This window comes from Gobius niger (genome assembly GCF_951799975.1).
Source record: "Gobius niger genome assembly, chromosome: 14".
Lineage (NCBI taxonomy): Eukaryota > Metazoa > Chordata > Actinopteri > Gobiiformes > Gobiidae > Gobius > Gobius niger.
The window spans coordinates 18,324,615-18,345,175 of record NC_136865.1 but is presented as its reverse complement, the minus strand read 5'-3'; the positions used below and the strand labels follow the sequence as shown (position 1 = coordinate 18,345,175).

At 40.4% G+C, this 20,561-nt stretch overlaps 1 protein-coding gene across 1 annotated transcript in view; it reads left to right on the top strand.

Moving 5' to 3' along the window:
• LOC306974403 (CUB and sushi domain-containing protein 3-like) overlaps nt 1–20,561 on the top strand; it is a 383,839-nt gene that overhangs the window by 279,164 nt on the left and 84,114 nt on the right. The window contains exons 19-26 of the mRNA XM_079571635.1: nt 2,173–2,289; nt 3,282–3,497; nt 5,590–5,778; nt 9,689–9,789; nt 10,736–10,804; nt 10,951–11,107; nt 13,730–13,921; nt 20,132–20,258. Of these exons, the coding sequence (XP_079427761.1) occupies nt 2,173–2,289; nt 3,282–3,497; nt 5,590–5,778; nt 9,689–9,789; nt 10,736–10,804; nt 10,951–11,107; nt 13,730–13,921; nt 20,132–20,258 (1,168 nt within the window). The remainder of the gene's footprint in view (nt 1–2,172; nt 2,290–3,281; nt 3,498–5,589; nt 5,779–9,688; nt 9,790–10,735; nt 10,805–10,950; nt 11,108–13,729; nt 13,922–20,131; nt 20,259–20,561) is intronic.

The following is a 20,561-nucleotide window of genomic DNA, read 5'->3' as shown; positions in this document are numbered from 1 at the left end:
TTATTTCTTTGCATTGGTTAATATATTGGCGTATTTGTCAACAAAGCACAATGTTGGACTTTTAATTGATTATTCAAATGATTATCGATTTCTGTCACCAACTTGATGACTTAATCCACAATGATTGGTTGCGACAAAAGCTGTTTATTAATAGACATTACTTAGACATTCACAATGTATTTCAACTTGATCTCTGAGGTGTGTAAATATCTCTGTTGTATGGTAAAGGTTTTTGTGGGATTGTGTGGTGCTTCTTAGTGGAAAATGAATTGGGCTGAATGTGTGACGTGATGATAAAAAAGGAAAAAAAAATACCACCAGTTGAATCACACTGCTGCATGTGCACTGGGAGCACGCTGAGGCAATTTGCAGAGGAAGCGCAGCGTGGCTGATGGGGCCTGATTTGAAGATTAGAGCGGCGTGACCACATATATGTCTCTGTCACATGTTGAGAGCGCGTCCCTGGTGCACCGCCCTTTTATGCTGTCACCTCCTCTCCCGTGTGAAGCGTCGGCTCGTAACGCGCTGACTAGACCCTGTGTTGCCTGTCAACTCCTCTCGCCTCTCTCTCAAATCAAGGAGGCAGCAGTGGCGCGTGTGCAGAGGAGGTGAAAGGGGGCATGGGGCTTTGTCTCACTTGCAGCCAGGTCGAGGACAGAAGGAGAGGTGGGGAAGAAAGCACCAGTAAATGCTGCGCCATCGGTTTTGTGGATCCGGGCTGTGTACGATTGGCTGCTCCTTTGCTTGTTAACCACATTTGAATTGCACTGTGCCTTGGAACGCAAGTCATTTCCTCAGAGGAGCCAGTTTGTGCAGATAAACATCAAACAGACTGGGATTCTTGGACGGCGTGTCATTAGGCTGTGTTTATTCACCACGTAGCCACATAAAGATAGGCACTGCTGACAGCTGTGGTTGGTAAGAAATGGTTTCGCCCTCGGTAACATATTCACAAGCTGACAGGCTTCCAACCACAAAACAGACGTTTATTTACAATAAGCGCCAAGATGCTTTCAAATATTGATGAGAAGGTCACCTCCTTGTCAAAGGGGAGTTGTTTCAGTGAAACTACTCATAATTGCAGGCGGTGAATAAAGCAACAGGGAACTCAATTGTAATGAAGAAAACCAATAGTGGCACAGATGTAATGAGCGGGTTTCACACTTCTGAAATTCTTCACGTCAACATTAAGATGTTCCTGGCAGCAAAGTATTAATAATTAAACATTTCTGCATGAGCGCCCATATCTGATTATGTGGATACAGCGTGCTCTGCATCTTTTATATCTGTGTTTGTTTAGAGATATGCTCATTTTTTAGATTCTACTGCTGCTGTGGTTAAATGACTAAATGGCCAGTTTTATGTACTTGCAGATAGTGTCTCTTTTATTGTAGCTGTACTTAGTAACAATAACACATACCAAACTTTGACCAGCTGTGTCCCAGTGCTGCACATCTCAAATTACGTTATTGCACGTTAAGGCTTACTGCAAAGGGAAATGACAAGCAAGTCAAAGGATAGATGCACCAAATGGAGCCAGCAGACACCAAGCGCCTTGCAACAAATATGCGCATTAGTATGCAAAGTCTGAATCTCATTAGTATAAACTAGAGCTAATTCTGAGGATATAAGTGTCAGACCTCACACTTAGTGAGAGTGTGCTGTTATATGAAGGGTCATATACAGTTCACATCATGGAGTTCGGAACGACAGAATCATTGACTCTAATGTCCTGTGCAGCTCTTCATGTCCTTCTGCAGTGTCCCATTTCATGTCACGAGAGACACACTTTTATTTCCTGTGTCTTCCTGTGCTTTGAAATTAAAGATGTTTGTATAGTTGATAAATGTATGTATGTTGTTGCTTTGCCCAGACTCTTTAGCCTTTCATGTTGAATTGAATCTTGAAATATTTTAATACAACTTTCATAGAAACGCACTTTTAAACTTTTCATTTATAAACACTGTTATCAGCAATTATATTCTAAACCTGATTTTTATCATACTACAACAAGTACAATTACAGACATGACCACTGCACCTAGCAAGACAGACACAACTCCCCAGGGAAATAGTATCTGTTTTGGCTATCAACAATCTGATGTAACCTTTTATGCCTCTTTGTCCCCTGTCACTGCGCATCTCGATCTTCCATCTCTTTCAATCCGTCCAGCGCTGTGCGGAGGAGATGTCCGTGGGCCCTGGGGAACCATCCTGAGTCCTGGATATCCGGACAGTTACCCTTCCTCTCTCAACTGCACCTGGACTGTGGAAGTCAGCCACGGCAAAGGCACGAAGCACTCACAGCACTGTCACATACACCTGCAGCCTGTGGTGGAGCAGCAAACCTTTACTACTTATTATTTTAGTCAATTAGTACATCCACACATGCACTGAGTATGCAGTGTCGTAGACCAAAATTACTGTCTAAACAGCTCTTCTTCCTTTTCTTCTTCTTCTTCTTCTTCTTCTTCTTCTTCTTCTTCTTCTTCTTCTTCTTCTTCTTCTTCTTCTTCTTCTTCTTCTTCTTCTTCTTCTTCTTCTTCTTCTTCTTCTTCTTCTTCTTCTTCTTCCTCTTCTTCTTCTTCTTCTTCTACAAGAAGAATGAGAGGGAAGAAGAAGAAGAAGAAGAAGAGAATACTCTTCTTCTTCTTCTTCTTCTTCTTCCCTCTCATTCTTCTTGTTCTCCCTTCTTCTTCTTCCCTCTCCTCCTTCTTCTTTTTTCCTCTCCTCCTTCTTCTTCTTCTTCTTCTTCTTCTTCTTCTTCTTCCCTCTCATTCTTCTTGTTCTCCCTTCTTCTTCTTCCCTCTCCTCCTTCTTCTTTTTTCCTCTCCTCCTTCTTCTTCTTCTTCTTCTTCTTCTTCTTCTTCTTCTTCTTCCCTCTCATTCTTCTTGTTCTCCCTTCTTCTTCCCTCTCCTCCTCCTTCTTCTTTTTTCCTCTTCTTCTTCTTCTTCTTCTTCTTCTTCTTCTTCTTCTTCTTCTTCTTCTTCTTCTTTTAAACTATAGATTTCAAGCTTGTTGTCATAGAGTTTGGGATGGCATGTTATAAATGTACTGTTACGATGGAGAGCCATCATGTTTCTGGCTCAAGGCAACTTTGTCCGTTTAACCTTACCAACATATAAAAAGTGGAGAAAAACATTGCTTGGTCACTCACAAAGGCTTTTTCGTGAATTATAGCACCTCTAATTTAAATGTTAAAAATCTCCATTGGTTTACTATTGAGGAAGTATTAGCCTTACCTGAGCTCTATTGACAGCTCTGTTGTCTGTTTCCCCAAGGAGTCCAGTTTCAGTTCAACTCATTTCACCTGGAGGACCAGCACGACTACCTGCTGCTGACGGAGAACGGGAGTTTCGTGCAGCCGCTGGGCCGCCTCACCGGAAATGAGTTACCTAGCAACATTAACGCTGGTCTCTATGGCAACTTCAAAGCCCAGCTCCGTTTCATCTCAGACTTCTCAATTTCCTACGAGGGCTTCAACATAACTTTCTCCGGTAATACATTTACATTTTGGCTGCGTAGTTTACCCAAGAATATAAGCTGCAAACTTCTCCAACTTCTCTCCTGTTCTGTAGGTTTGTTGTGTCTGAATCATTTCAAACAGGAATTGGATATGAATTAATAATCAATTATAAACAAATACATAGAAAAATGAACATAATAAAGTCAAAAGGACTCAAATGCAGATTATGTATTCAACTGTTGTTACTTACTGAATCCTACACAGGACTCCAAAGTGAAACTAATTTGTCTATCATTGGGAGAGTAAAAGCCATAAATGACAATGCAGGCAATATTGTTTTGTTTTCTGCTCAGTTCATTGTCAAAATGAAAATTATTATTGTATTGATGCTTTTGCCGTAGATATATTGTATACAGATTCATAAGCATCACTTGCTTGTATACTGGATTATGGGGGGTAACCATAACCCAGCATACAAGCATGTTAGTGTCAATAGTTCTTTATCTTAAAATCCTCCTTACATTGAAAGTAGTGAAGTAAATTTTGTTTGTGATCTCTCCATTGTGTGGTCCTGTTGCCTTTGGAGTTAGTGGGTCAGTGCTCTATTACAGCCAAAGCCAGACCCTCATAGATCACACCAGTGTCCGAGCATCATTCCTATTGACTCTGGAGGAAAAGTGCGCTGAAATCTGACTGTACTAGCGCTACATTTTTACCGCCTCCCAGATGGCGTGAAGCCGATACTCACAGTATAACACATGGGAGGTGTCACCAGGGATGTGATTTGCCAGTTTCCAACATGCTCTACATGCTGGGCCATACTGCAGCACGCTCACAAAGACGCACTGTAACATCAATCTGAGCATGGCGAAAATGCATTTGTGGACTCCTGGTGAGCGATAAATCAAATAAGTGCATCTGAAACACAGTGTGCACTATTGTGACATGTCTGTATGTATATATATTTGGCCAAACACTTTAAGGCAACATGTTATTAGTACAAAATTACTTCAAGACAAGACAAGGCTATTCAAAGGTAGAGATGATCTTTTTTTTAATTTAGTTAAATAAAATGATATGTTCTTTTTTCTGTCAAAATTCCATATTTTACTGATAAAGGAGACATTTCATGCCAAATAAATTTTTCAGTACCTGTTTACTTATGTTATTTCTTCGTCTACCGTGGAAATGACTGTGTTTAGATTGTTGAATTTTGTTGGGTAATAGAACTTGGAAATGTCCAAGTCCTCCACATTATCAAAGCCGATAAACCATCCGTCCTGAGCCGTTTTGCACTCAACCTGCATCCCTTTTGATTTGTTTTCATGCCATTAGATAGAAATGGTTCAACGAGCTTGTATCTTATTTTCATCATGGTTAATTCAGCCTGCTGCCTGCAGAGGGCACTTTAAGGCAAGACACTGCAGGTGAATAGGGATTTTTATTTATTTTTTTAATGTAGAGATATCGATTTGAAACTTTTGTTGAGAAAGAATTGTATTGCCAAAAAAAGGCCTTTTATGCTTAGAAATGCCCAAAATTCCACATATTTTCTTAACAAAAGCAGAATAATGGATGGAGCCTGGTTTAAATGTATGGTTTTATTTTGTTGACATACTTGTTACAAAGACTTTTTTAGAGGGTTTTTGGATATATTGGGTTTTTTTTGTGGAAAAAATCTGTATAAATCCGGTTAGGAATTAGATATCAAAAAATCTCTGGAAATACTGTCGCCACAATGTGAGAAAAATGCATTTTGAGAAAGTAGCTCTTGAAATTACAGTTTTCCATATAAACCTATGGAGAAACATTAAGTTAGTGCAATAATTAAGCATGTTATTGTGAAGATTAGATATTTTGTTTGTTTCCAGGTATGTTAAGAGAATAAATTGGCCCAAAACCTGAACATTTTCTGCAGTGTCTCCCCTTAAGCAACATATGTCATACATGAATGAGGAGCACTTGCTCATCTACCTGTCTTTTTCCATACACACACATTAATGTAGATTATCATACCCTTGAAATGTTTATACTGAGGTGTCCAAAAGCAGGTTTATAAGCCGCAACTATGCCCGATATGTCCTGTTGCAGTTTCTAACACACTGGTGCTTTCTTTGTAACAGAATACACTTTGGAGCCATGTGAAGATCCTGGGATGCCTAGGTTTGGACGGAGAAATGGCTACAGTTTCGGAGTTGGCGACACATTGACCTTTTCCTGTAACGTGGGATACCGTCTAGAGGGGGCGCCAGAGCTCGTTTGTCTCGGAGGAGGGCGAAGAATGTGGAGCGCCCCTCTTCCCAGATGTGTCGGTAAGTCAAAACATTCACTGAACGTTGAATTTTGCAGCTGATCCTTGAACGCTAAAAGAAAGTCAATTAGGCGACATTCCGGTATTCAGCTAATTTTAATAACATTTTTGAAAATCTAAAGACATTCATTGCCATATCTTGGTTCTGCCTCAGAGATTTGGCTTTTGAAGTCTCTAGGTTTATTTCAACTAGTGTGGCATCTTCTCCAAGGAACACGATTCATCCAAAAGTTGAAAAAAGCACAAAAGTTATGTTTTATCAATCCAAATGGTTCAAAAGCCAACAGGCCAAGAGCTTCCTGCTTTTACCAGGCGTTGATAAGAGAGAAACACATTTGAAAACTGCACAATTTTTTAATCTTGATCTATTTGCGATGCCGACATACTTTATCTATATTGAGCTACATTCTCCCGAACGATTACGCTCCGACTTATGACCCGAGCTGACACTTTTACAGTATAAAATCTGTATTCATTTGCAAGTCGGTCAGCGCACAAACAGTAAATGTCAGAAAATGTTAATGTGTGTCAAGGCCTGAGTGGGCAGGGATTTTCAGCCAATACAAATGCAGTAACACTTTCGGTAACTATTGAATTACAAGCAATAGACGGGATATAGGGTATATTATAAAGCTGTTTTCAATAGTGGTTGTATTAACTGCATTTGTGCTTTCTAACACACTCTTACAGACATACAGCGCCATGACATGCAGCTAATAGTGGCAAATGCAATAAAAGGCTGTAAAAATCCATTTACACATTGCAGGCCATGTAAGTTTTCTGAAGAAAGGCTTATGGCCAAAACTAAACATGGACAAGGATAAACTCAGGATAAAAGCTATCTAAACAAGAATAAAACCAATTGGGGAAAAAATGAATAAACTGGGACTATGTTTATCAAATACCATCCTATTTACCCATGCCATGCTTAGTTGGAAAGATTTTTTATTGCAAGTAGTAAGAGTAGCTTTCTCGCGTCTCCTATAAGACGCACAAGCCTTTGGCGGTGGATAGGATTAGCCGAGAGAGCATCCCTTGTACCTTTTAACTTCAGGCTGTTTTTTGTGTGGATAAACATGGGTAAAATGTGATTGGATTTGGGGCCCAGATTTAGAATCAATATACAAGATAGCGAGGGACGGAAAAAGACAGGTTCGGTGAAAACAGAGGGTATGATGATTTAATTTTAGACCACTTCAGAGAGTTTCATGTTTTTATTTTTAACATGAAAGTTGTGTTTATGTCTGACTCTTCCACGTCTGTGCGTACTCTGATGAACCAAAAGTTAGAAAAGGGTTGCCAGTGGTGCTAAATCGGATCTTGATAGAAACACAAGTCACCACTGTGGCTATATAATATTAAGAAGTAATTATAATATATAATATTAAGTAGTAATTATAATATATGATTTTAAGTAGTAAGTCACTATAGCCCAAATACAATAATTACATGATTTGGAGTAAACATTTAAAGGTAATGTTTGTTCGAAAAAAAGTACAGACAAACCCACAAGCAGTGAGTGAACTACTAACTACTGGAGGCTGCTCTAGCACTAAATTCACATGTGTCAAGCACAAGGCCCGATTATTTAGAAGATGATTTAGTGTGGCCCTTTGTAGAGCATCAATTCAATTTGAGTAGGGGAAAGCTGCGGTCTGCAGCCAAGACAGATCTACCGTGAAGCGCCCTCTGCTGGATAAGGTGGATCTAGACCGACCAGCTTTTAGGAAGGTTGATGTTGATTGAGTTATTTTAAATTATGATGAAAAGTGGAAAGTGTAATTTGATGCTTCTGTTGATTGATAAAGATAACATAACTTCGAACAGCATACAAATTAGTTATTATTTTTGTTCCTAAACTATCTTAATCTTAACCTAGCCCTAATCCTAACAACCCTACCCTAAACTTAACCTAACCCTAACAACCCTAACCTTAACCTAACCCTAATTCTAACCATTTTAGACTAAACCTAACAATAATTGTAGAACATAAATTATTAACAAATAATACCGTTGTGGATCTGCTCCTACCAGCAAAGGGCGCACTATCACGGCGGATCCGCCTCACCACCTTGGATCTGTCTCGGCTCCGGGTCTGCAGCTTTCTATTATTGATCGATTTCTGAGTATGTCAATGCTCTCTCCAGCCACTAGGGGGCAGCTTAAATTTTAAACAGAAAAAATAATTCCACACATGTCCAGCAGAGGGCACTGACATAATAAGAGATCAGGATATAAACGGCATATTATAGCCATGTGGTAAAGGGTCAGTAATAGTAACCTACCGCCATCGAGTGTGGACTGAATGAATAATGACTATATGTAGCAGTTTGAGAAACGTGTGACACAGGCTGATAAAGCGCAATAAGTGTAAGCGGTTGTTTTTTCTGAGGCCATAGTCCTTTAAAATATGCGGCCAGCAACTCGCCGGGGGGGCTGAATTTTGGCCCGAGACTCAAAACGAGTTTGACACCCCTGCACTAATTCTTACTTTGAGAACCAAACACAAAATCTGAACACAAACAATATATACATCATGTAGAATGTTTTTTGTAATTATGAATATGTAAATTGATGATTAGATTAGATTAAATGAGATTTGACATACATTTTTGTAGGCATATCAAACAAAAATCTACCTGTGTTTTAAAATTGAAAAAAAAAAAGAGTTTCCTCTTGCCATTCTTTTTGCCACCTACTGCTTTCACCTCCTATACTGTTGCTACTGATACTAATAATGATGACCTCTGCTACTAATTATTGTTTGCAATGCAATACTTTGGAAGTTGCAAGGAAAAGTAGCTCACTTGCTTTCCTTGCCATTCCATAAAGTTATATTCAAGCTGCAGTTTTCAAATCTGATAGCAGAGTCTGATACTGTTGATTTAGTTTCATAGCCTGCACAATGCTTAGTGATTTTTCTTTTCCCTCGTCCTTGCTTGGAGGTCAAGCTTTTCACAAGTTTGCGCCGGTGCCAAGTTCGCCCCTTTATACCGCTAATGCTGCTTTTGGGAAATGTAACTTAGTACTGATTCCCTACGAGGCAGACACTGAAAAAGCGAAAGAGAAACTCTATGGAGATTTGCTGGGGAAAGGTTGATTGAAGTGGACGAGGACAGTACTTATATAGTGGGATGGGGGGAGTGGGGGGAGCAGAAGGAAGGGAGTTAAAGAGGGAGAGGGTGGAGAGGTAATTTTCTAAATGGAAACTGTTGCCCGGTGATTTATTGACGATATGACAGCTGTAATATGACTATTACACCAGCGGAGACACGCGGAGGGGCGGGCGCGAGGCACCGAGAGAGGGAATGAAAAGAGGATAAGGGACACTGTGTGGATAGAGAGCACATGTGTGAAGTGCACAGATCTTTAGGTAAATTAGCTTTGGACTTTTACAGCCGACACGCATTTCCCCAGATGGACGCGGACGGCTGACACTGCAGATGTTCAAGAGCGATGATAGACTCACACACACACTATGCAGAGCTGTAAGGACAGTCTGGCTCAACACTGCTTTAGAGTCATTTGTGAATCAACGTACGTCTCAAAATGGGTGAAAGTGAATTGTGGCAGTTGTGCTAGAAACATCGGTAATATGTCAAAGAATCAATGCCAAATCACTCACACAATCCATATCAGGGCTGCTCAAGGTTATAAAAATATCTAATTGCGTTTGCTCAAAATACAGTTCACAGTGCACATCAAGAACCGTTTTAAAGAGGATTAAATGAATGAGAACTGCGAAACTAATAGGTAGATCTCTAAACTACAGGGCTAGCATGTTTTATACAAAGAGAGATGGAATACACATTTTGTTGTTTGCACTTGGCCGACATTATGCCGAAATAATTGATTGCAATGTATTTATAACCTATATATAACCTGTATAACTGTATTTTTTTGTCAAACAGCTGAGTGTGGGTCTTCAGTCATCAACAATGAAGGGATTCTTCTTTCTCCAAACTACCCTATGAACTATGACAACAACCACGAGTGCATCTACAGTATACAGGTATGCCGTGCTATTTACACACTGTTTTGCGGTGGTCTATAATCCTAAAATTCTGACAGCTCTTGAGTAATGAACACTTAGGGCCCGATCTTCCGCCTGGTGCGACAACAGCGTTGCAGCTCTCACAGGACAAACTACAAACTCTATTTATCCCACTGTGAGTTAAACACTGTCCCGAGAAAAAGAGAATATACCGGTGGTCCAGCTCTAGCGCTGAAACGCCGCAGAACTGTGATCAAAGCACCAGCACGTGCGCCCCCCCCCCATATCCTCCACACCAACCGCCACCCGCAGTCTGTCCCGTACGATCTGTAGGAGAAAAAGCTGTTGTACATAACATAGCTACGGGTGTCTGTCCAGCCCCTGTTGAGCCCACTTACTGTGTCAGGCATGAAGCTGAAGATTTCACAGATTCCCCCCCCCTCTGCGTGAAAGCCTCGTCAACAGCCTGTGTTTAGAATCACAAGATTGCGCCCATAGTGTGCATTGTGATACTGGGTTCATTTTCTTGTTATTAGATAATTATACATCTTCTGGCTGTTTACGCCAGGCTTAAAACATTGCCAATTAGCCACGGATGAAAAATGTGTTCAGTTTTTAACCCGCTAGCAAGCAATCATCTTTTACTGAGGATTGTGCACATGTAATTTCAGGTCTCTATTCAGAACCGGTGTACTTGTTTAGGAATCTCTATTTATCAACTCCCTCCTGCTATGGGATCAGTAAAGTAAAAAGAAATAAAACATATTGATTTTTAAGGTCGTGGAGCTCAATTGATAGCATTCACTCTTGCACTATTGACCCTGCTCAGGTTTGAGATGTAAGCGCTGCTGAACTCTCAAACTGCTTTTAGTGCTCTTTTTCAGATTTCGCCGGCCCCGTTGTCTGCTATTTGTCAGCGCTTGTTCATTTAGTTGAAATCATTGGTATCTGATGTTTGCCTCAGGTGCAGGCTGGCAAAGGCATCAACATTTCAGCAAGAACCTTTCATCTGGCCCAGGGGGACATACTCAAGGTAAACAGGCAGTTTGTGATGGCCCTTTGTCTTTCGGCTTGTTTGACATCTGCCTTTACTAGCCTTACTCATCGCAAACTACCCCGCGGTGAGGAGCGCCTGCAAAAATTACATCTTTATTCATTTGGATCGCGCTATTTCTACAGGTGCATGATGGAAAGGACAGCACGGCACATGTCCTGGGAGCTTTCACCGGCACGTCTATGCTGGGGCTGACCCTCATCTCCACGTCCAATCACCTGTGGCTGGAGTTTTTCAGCGATGGAGAAAGCACAGGGGAAGGATTTAAGCTGGTCTATTCAAGTGAGTGCACAATGCCAGCTTGTGTTACGTTCAATATTTCGTAAACCCCTGGTGTGATTGTGAATACAGAGTACATATGATGTCTGCACCGTTTTTTCAGAACCAGGTCAGGTTGTGCAAGCAACACAACGGGAGACTTCTAGCTTCATGTGCTTATTTAAAAGCCCCGCAAATATTTAAAAACCTTGCGAAACAAAAATGTAAATGGGGCTCATTTTCATATCCCGGTTAAGAGCAAGTGGCGCGGTCCTCTGTAGTGTTTCCAGAAACCACTGTATTTTACATTATTAAGTCTCCTTTGTCATTCTTCGACTACATTATTTTCAGTCAACTTTGTTATAAAAGCTGCTGTAATAAAGGCAGCATGCTGACTTACAGCAAGAACTCCCACGGTTTAATAGAATATGTGAGGTTGGGGCCACAGATGAATTGCGCAGGAGGACTTTTAATGCAAGCTGCACTGTCTTGTTAATATTAGTGCTGCATGTATTTGAATTAATGATTAGGTCAGAGCCAGTTAAAAGGCAGGCACTTCACCTCAGAAGACATTTTGGTTTATTATAGACAGACACTTTGATAACTCTTGGCGTCAACACTTCATTAGTTTCAAACTGAAGCGATAAGGTTCACATGAGTGCAGCTGCCGCCTGGACGTCAAAAAATACGAATGGCATTTTCCAAATGTATTGCCAGTGTGATAAGAAAGTACAAATACGTTTTATCAACACTTGTTAAACAAAATGTTGTGGCGGCTGGCACTTTGGTTCTGAGGCAAACCACCAAGTTCATGAGCTACTTTTGCACTACTTCTTTATTAGCAGAGATTATATTCAAGCACAAAATTAATGTAGATTCTTTCTAGGACTTCCCTGTATTTACCTAAATGTTTGCAGATTTAATTACAAATAAAATGCATCTGTGACTCGGCAATCTTACTTAGAAATGTCAGTAGCCTTTGGGGAGCAATTTAAAAAGATCTGGTGAAATACTGATTAGAAACCCTTGCTTTAGTTCAACTGGTGATTGCCGCCAGTGAGTGAATTTGATAGTATCCAGTAATGCAGTATGGTAGCTATGTGATTAGCCCTCCTGTCTCAAGTTGCGGATTTGACCATAATAAATTAAGAAACATTATCTCTCCAATTACCTGCGCCATAAACTCTTTCAAATTGCAAAGTTTTCAACAAGTTTTACTGTAGCGCGGCTTAATCACACTGCAGCAGAAGCAACACGTGCGCCTTGCCTTTGATTTATGGTTACACCCTAAATGTTTCTCATCATCAGACTCATTGTACATTCCCCCACTGCAGCGATCAAACAAGGCCTGTCACAACTGATTAGCGGGGCTTGGAGAGGGAGCGTTCTAATTTTCCAGTGTGGGACGGGGGTTTTTAAAAAGGTGCATCGCATTTCACCCAAGCACGCCCACAGTCACCGGCGCCCTCAGATCAGCGGCTGAATTAGAAAACCTAATTGTTTAAATGGAGATGTGTAGAGCATTTGCATTTCTCAGAAGTTAGTGTCTCCCAGTGCCTGCAAGTGGGGCATTACTCTATTACAGCTCACCTGTTCTCCACACACTCACTTTTTTTGGTCTGTATTTTAGTTTCTGACAATATGTTTGACAGAGCAGAGAGTAAGAAGACCGTGGGTGTTTATAATAAATAATGCATAATGTTTTGAGGTGAAGGTGTTTTCGAGCTACGGTGCCTACAAATGGCTTCAACTTATTATGTTAATAATTGAGTTACTATGAAAAACTAAAAAACATCTATGATCCCTGTAAAAGCCCACATTTTATTTCCCACGGAAAAACTCTCATGCATTATTTATTTATGCATTTACTTTGTACGTATTTCTCATGAAAACACAATCGCTGGGGCTGCATTTGGCCATCACTGTGTTAATGCTGTTGGAGTGGCACATTAGCAAGGTCAGGAGGAGAAACCCGTTTCTGTGCGAGGGCCTGTCCTGAATTAACCAAAATATTTTCCTAACATCACTAAACATAACAACTCTTACTTCTTAGCTACTATATGTCCACAAATTCTCCAAAACAATTCCTGAATGTGTTTTAGTCATTCATCTATCTCATGGAGCCTGATAGCTGTTATCCCCCTTTCATTGTGATGCACGTTTTTATCCCTAGATTTACTTCAGTGATACCAATAAGCAGTTATTTTGGGTAAATTTATGTTGCTCTAGGAGAAGAGTTATACCCAATCTTTGATCACATCCAGGCTCCTGTCACATTAGAATAAGTTATTTATAGCTGCCTGTTGCCTCTTCCCAAATTGTGTGCACAAATAAACAAAATGTGAGTGCTACCATGGTAACCCAGATCATACACAGCAGCACATTTGGATAAGTGGATAAGGGCATCCAAGTGTGCACCTGATGTAGTATCTCATATTGCTTTTATCTGTAAATATGGATGCGTGCAAACAAAGGAGACGGAATTACTAGGAAGTGAATTGAATGATACATAAGACCAGTCATTACAGGATTTAGGTGTTTGTTACAACAACAGCCCCAGATTTTTGGTTGAGTGTGAGTTAGACCTCCTGCACTGTGCTCTCAGGAAAATAGATTTGTCAAATTCTCGCATTATCTTTTTTCCAGGTTTTGAATTATCTCATTGCGAAGATCCCGGAGTGCCGCAGTTTGGCTTCAAGGTCAACGACCAAGGGCACTTCTCGGGCAGCAGCATCACGTACCGTTGTGAGCCCGGGTACACGCTGCACGGAGCCACCACTCTCAAGTGTATGACGGGCGAGCGCAGGGCCTGGGATAATCCTCTGCCCTCCTGTATCGGTATGTATCCGTTTTAAGGAAGACTCACTACTGTCTGCTGCATGGCTCATGATATGACATCCCATCAAAACAGCACTAGAATGTACCTGATCAGTTATCTTTTACTGTATAGCAGTGGAAATATGCAAGCCAAAGTCTAATCCTTGGCTATTTGAAATGATACAGTTAAAGTGGCTATGACAGGTTTTTATGTTTTTCTATGCCTTGCATATTTTGATAGGACAATGCCAGCGGTTAAGGAGTTGAAAAACGTTTCATGTTCTTCTAAATCATCAGTGACGTATAGGGAGATTTCCACATTCCAAGGGTACAACAGGGACTTGCCCACGGCCCTTATGTAGAGCAGTGTTTCCCAACCAGGGGAATGGGGAGCCCAGGGGGTACGCGAGTGTTTGGCAGGAGGAGGAATTATTTCAGATTAAAAAGAGTGAATTTGAATTCATTTCAATATGATTTTTAATGAAAAGTGAATTTTAGTGATTTTTTGGGAAAAAAGTTTGCATTTAAAGGGGTTAGATGCAAGTTAGCCATTTTATACTCACTACTGCCACCTCAGGTCATACGTGTAACTGCAGCTTCTATATTAAGCTCATGCATGACGGCACTTCGGACCCGAAGTAACAACTTTTTAGTGACAGTGCAGGATTTTAGAGGCAGTTGTGGTAAATAGGTCTGGGCTCATTCTACACATTAGGACATTGTTGGAACATGTAGGGGGAGGAAAATACGTAATTTTAACATTTTTAAACTCTGTATAGTCCCTTTACGAGTGTTTTAGCCTTATGTTGTACCAAACACACTGCTAAATACTAATAATGAGTTTAGTCTAAATAATTGGCTGCACCCCCAAAGGTAAGGGGTACATTTTGGGTAGAAATTAGAGACTCAAGGGGTACGCAAGGCCAAAAAGGTTGGGAACCACTGATGTAGGGTATGGTTGGACAGTTCTGAACAAAAAAAAATACAGGAAGATGATGTGTTAACCTTGTTCTAACATGGATTGCACTTTAAAAAACAGACACTACAGATAAAAACATGGCACTTCACAGCACAGTGCTGCTGGGTGCTTTGATGTACTGTAGTTTTGCAATATGCCCAGTATCTGAGTGCAAATACATGATGTACTAACCAGCTCTACCGGGCTTTAGTCAAAATCATAAACTAACTTAATCTTGGATCTCCCCCATGAGCTGAACTCTTAAGCACAAAAAAAAAAATCAATAGAAAGCTAGCTGTTAAAAATATTTACTAAGCCTCCAAACTAACTAAGCCAAAGGTCTCAGAAAAGGTCAAACGAACACGCCACTGAGAAAAAATTAAAACGCAGCTTTTGTACTTAATATTTGCACAAAAAGCCCAATGCCCTGCACCTGAGCCCAATTATGTTGCAAACAGAAATACTGCTCTCTGACCTAGAAATGCCGCAGTCATTGTTGCCTTCCTCTCTGTCTGTAGTCAGCGTAGGTGAAAATTTATCTCCCTTTTGTCTAAATAAGTGAACAATACTGAAACTTTTCTTTCATACTTCAATACAGTAAGTTTCTGTGTTTGACTTGGCGAAGGTCAACAAGAGTTTGATGAAAGAGTAACTCGCAGGTTGCATGTTACGTGTTTCGACAACCCCGATGCTGAAAAAATGTCTTCAAACTGCATTATTATGTGAAATATCTCAAGCACGCTGTTGCCCCGCGCCTTTATGCAAAGTCTTACACAGGCGTTCGATGCCGGGGAAGGGAAAACAGCTGGGGCGCCAATTTCCCCGGGGATCTGATTTTTTATTTCCTCCAGATATCACACCACGGGGCATTTTTAAAGACTGTATGAAAGGCCTATTTATTCAGAACAGTTTACCTGGATGCTGCCAAATTGATCGGTTTCCTCTCCTGCAGCGGGACGATGTGCCGTGGGGTAGTTCTTGTTTTGCTGACAGAGTTGTGTTTTCAAACATGCACACAGCTTCGATTCCTCGCTCGACTTGATTGCATGTATAGTATTTCTTCCGCAGAATCGCTTTATAATCTAATTTTAGTGGATTGAAGTTTTCCTGCAGGAGTACGAGCTCGTGCCATCGGGAGTTGTACATGGTTTTTGAATATTCTATTGTATAATTGAGCAGCGTTCATTTTTCATGGTCTCCTTTTTCTGTATCGATGCAGTAAGTCGATAGACTGTTACAAAAGAAATTGCAAAATATATCATGCCATGCAAGTTTTGAACATGATTTCTCTATTTAATTGCATTCAGAGAAAAATAAACATTTGGATTTAGCAGTTATACACAATTATGTTCCAGCAACTGAAATATAAGCACCAAAAGAAAGACAACCGGGATTGAAACAAGGGATGCACTGATCCGATACTAGTGTCAGATATCGGAGCCAAAACTGGAAGAAATACAACATCGGGTATCGGCTACAAATACCCGATACTGAACTGATACCTGTTTTGGCTCTCACTGCTACACAGCTTTCACCAACTAAATCTAAGTGAATATGTACATGTTGTATGTCATTTTAAAGGGAAGAACCTGGAGAATTGAATCGCTTAGTTAGTTTTAACCTCCGCAAATCTATTTGTGATCACTGTGCAAAATGCTACGACGAGCAACAGCATGCTAAAGCTAGCGAGAGCGTGCTAATGCTAACAGAAACTAATCAAGGCTGGCACAGAAACTATAATAGAAATATGTAAAGTAGCCGAATAAAAGGAAATCGGCCACTGCTGGAGCGGCCAAGTGTATGTATTTTAGTTGATTCAATGCTGTTGCAGTTGTAATGATCAGATAAACTTCTTGTGAGCTGTTAATGTAAAATAGCCTGTCCCAAGGATAGGGTCAAAAATCCAGTGATCCTTGTTATGTGTTTTTCCATTAGTTTATTAATAGTTGATAATTGATATGTAACATCATGACAAGAAAATACTTTATTGATCTCACAATGACAATAAAAGGACCATTCACTTTTTCACTCAGAGAAAGCCACTTTTAAGAAAGTCAGATACTTAAACCCCAGTATTGGTATCGAAAGCACAAAAGCTGGATTGGTGCAGCTCTAATTGAAACTACATACAAAACACATGTACATGTGCTCCTCATATAATTAGAATATCATGACAAAGTGCATTTACTGCTGTTATTCAACTTAAACTGTGAAACTTAAACAGTATATGACTCGTTACATACAAAGTGAGATGTGTATAGCCTTTATTTGTTATGATTTTGATTATTATGACTCACAGCTTGTATAAACCCCAAATTAAAAATCTTAGAAAACTGGAATATTTAAAAAAAAATTATAACAAACAATGGCTTGACATATCTCACTTTGTATGTAATGAGTCTATATCATATATTAGTTTCACATTTTAAGTTGAATAACAGAAGTAAATGCACTTGTTCATGATATTCTAATTATATGACGAGCACCTGTATGTGTTGCTTGCATTTGCGCTCACCGTTTTGTACTGTGCACCTTAAAAGTCCAATTTTGGTTCTCAAACTTCTTCACACTATCTAAGAATAAATAGGACAAAACCATGACAAGGCACAGTCCTTGTTCCCCCATTGGCGCCGCAGTTCGAGAAGAGTATCATTTAGGTCAGTGGGGCGTTAATCCAGGGCACCACTTTTGCTCACCTAACATTGTGCATACCTCACTTTCCTATTCAAACTATTGAGCCAGTTTCCTCCATGAATTCCTCTGTCTCTCCTTCACTTCCATCTCTCCTAAGGCGCAACCCAAAAATAAATCTTAATTAAATGTAGCTTAATCCAAATTCGGTAACAGCTTTCTATTACTAATTTCTACATTTGTGCATCTGTGTCTTTTAAAGATGTCTGCTGCCCCTCCCTGTAGGCCCCTGCTTGACTGACTGCATTCTCTAATTAAACCCAAACAAATGTGGGGACTGTATACAGCAGTGACATGGAAATGGCCCAGTCTGCAGCTGCTCCACAGATGGGTGCCACACAGTGCTCATTTACTGCAAACAAACGTAGCTTTAGGCGTCAGTCCGGAACATACTACAGTATTAACAGCCAGATTTAGGTGCTGATTTGAGTTTGGGGAGGCGTGACCCAAGTTCGACACCTTCTAATTAGTCCGGTCGAGCCTTCCAAACTTTCGTGTTCTGGTGATTTTGTTTTGTTTTGTTCATTGACCAGATAATTAAGTTTTACTGTAGCTGTAGTCACAGTTTTAGCCCAGATAATGGCTTAGAAAAACTTTATTTTCTTCCATTTAACGTAAGCAAAAAAAAACAACCATTACGTTAATTGATTAAAACTATGTCAAAACATTATAACTCTGTGAAATTAACTCTGGTGCCGCAAGTGTAAGACGGGCCTAATGTTTTAAACGCTCTTTCTTCTTTCCTTGTGCCTCTGAACTTTGTCATTTCACATTCAGCTTAATAAGTCTCCCTCCCTCGCACTATCAATAATGAAACAGTCATAAAACCACTGGCTTATATTCGGTGACTTTATACTTTAGCAGCGTGACCTCAGCTAACCTCCAGTCTTAATATTATATTGCGTCTTATTATTACTCGTAAGGTTTCCAATTTTTACTTCATAGTTTTTCTCCCGATTTTGCCTGGTTCACTCCACTCCCAGCTCCTAATATTGCTGCTATTATTCCGGATAATGTATTCTGCTGGAAGAAAGCACGGGGCAGCCTGCAGCAGGACGAACATGCTGAGGGTAGAGGAAGCAAGGAAAGGATGAAGATTGTGGAAAATATATAACCAAGTGAGACAAAGAGCGGACGGGGAATTATTTTTGGGGTTATATAATGTGTAATGATTTTCTTTTGGGAGGAATGCAAGCTCAGCACTTTTGCTTCCTTTTTGCTGTTCAGAGAAACTTGGACCACTACCTTGTTTAACATCTTCAATTAGCATGGGGAACTGTGTTAAATGGAGAACAATCTACGAATTTCATAGATCTGCATTTTCAGATCAGTTACAGTATATTGTGTTATAGATTGAATGTACAGTACTTGCTTATTTTGGTGGGACAGAAACCAGTCATCACAATAATCATAATTAGGAGACTAATAAAATGTTAAACAGCTTATTTAATATTTTTCAATGTTGACTGATCATCAGTAGAGACACTAACTGACTAACAGTGTCACAATAAAGATTACACGAGAATAATACAGTTTTGATTTAGGGAATCACAGGAAATCTTATTTATGTCACTTTTCACATGATAAACGTCACCCACAGCGCTCCACATTGGACACTGTCTCTTTAAACTCCATTCTCGGTGGTGGTGTGCAAGCTACATATGCAACCACAGCTGCCCTGGAGCTTGACTGAAAGAAGCGCTGCTACAAATATATTTGTGCCACAGCTCCGTTTTGCCGGACCAGCATGGTTGCATTCCCACATTGCATCGCTCGATGCGCCACTTTCGCAAACAATCAAGGAGACCGGTGCTAGCCAGGCACGAGCCAGACTGATCCTCCATGTTAAGAGATACATGGGTATACAGTCTGGAATTGTGCGATTTGAATCTCGCTGACTCCGGCAAAACCAGGCACAGCCAATCATAGCACGGGAGGCGGGAGTTAATGGTCCGTCATCTTCCGCGCTAGGATTTCCCATCAACCAGTGCACCTCCGGGCCGTAATGAAAACTGTGAAGATAGCGGCTGCGACACAACGATCGTTTACCAGTGCAGCACCTCCCTGACCTCACAGCACACCCCCAAACACACCTTCACCAAGTAAACACAAACACGTGTAGAGATCGCCGCAGACATTGCAACTGTTAGCGGCTAACAGTTTAGCATTATGACAGAAGTTTACAAGAAGACCGTAAACAAACATCTGACAGACCTGCTCTGATGCAGCTGAAATCCTCATGAAATGTCCATTTGTTTAATAATCCAATATCTACGGGAGCCAATTACAAAAATAATCATGAGTTGCAACTTTACTGTGTCCCTGACTTCTCGTTGGTGTTTATAAGTCATTGATCACTTATTCACTCCTCCATGTGCTGGCAGATCTGCATACACTGATAAACCAGGACAAGCCGCTTTGCTTGTCATACAGCACCAGTGAAGCACTTGTTTGATCCTCATTGGTTGAACGGAGCTAATCAAATAGACAAACATGGCTTGTGGACATGTGTTGGGAATATATTGTATGTTGGCACACATTGACACAGGGTAATGCTTCCCCTGTGCTCTGGTCTGTCGCAGCCGAGTGCGGTGGCCGATTCAAAGGCGAGTCTTCAGGGCGGATCCTCTCTCCTGGATACCCGTTTCCCTACGACAATAATCTGCGCTGCACTTGGACCATTGAAGTGGACTCTGGAAATATTGTGAGGTAATAACTGTTACAATTTAGCCACTGTTTTCAACTTTGCTTGAGTCTACTATCATCAAAAATGGAAATGATCTTTAAATGTTCTACTTTGAGTGAATGTAGTCATCAATTATAGCTGTTTGGCATTTTATAACTAAATATTGGCTACGTCTAAAACATTACTTTGTTTTGAATGGAGTGAATACTAGTTGTTGGGTGTAAGACGGACGCAACACTCTGGACTTTGGCTGCTGTACTGAATTAAATGAGATATTGAAAAGAAATACACATTATACACATTCTTTTTCATTTTGCCTTACCCAC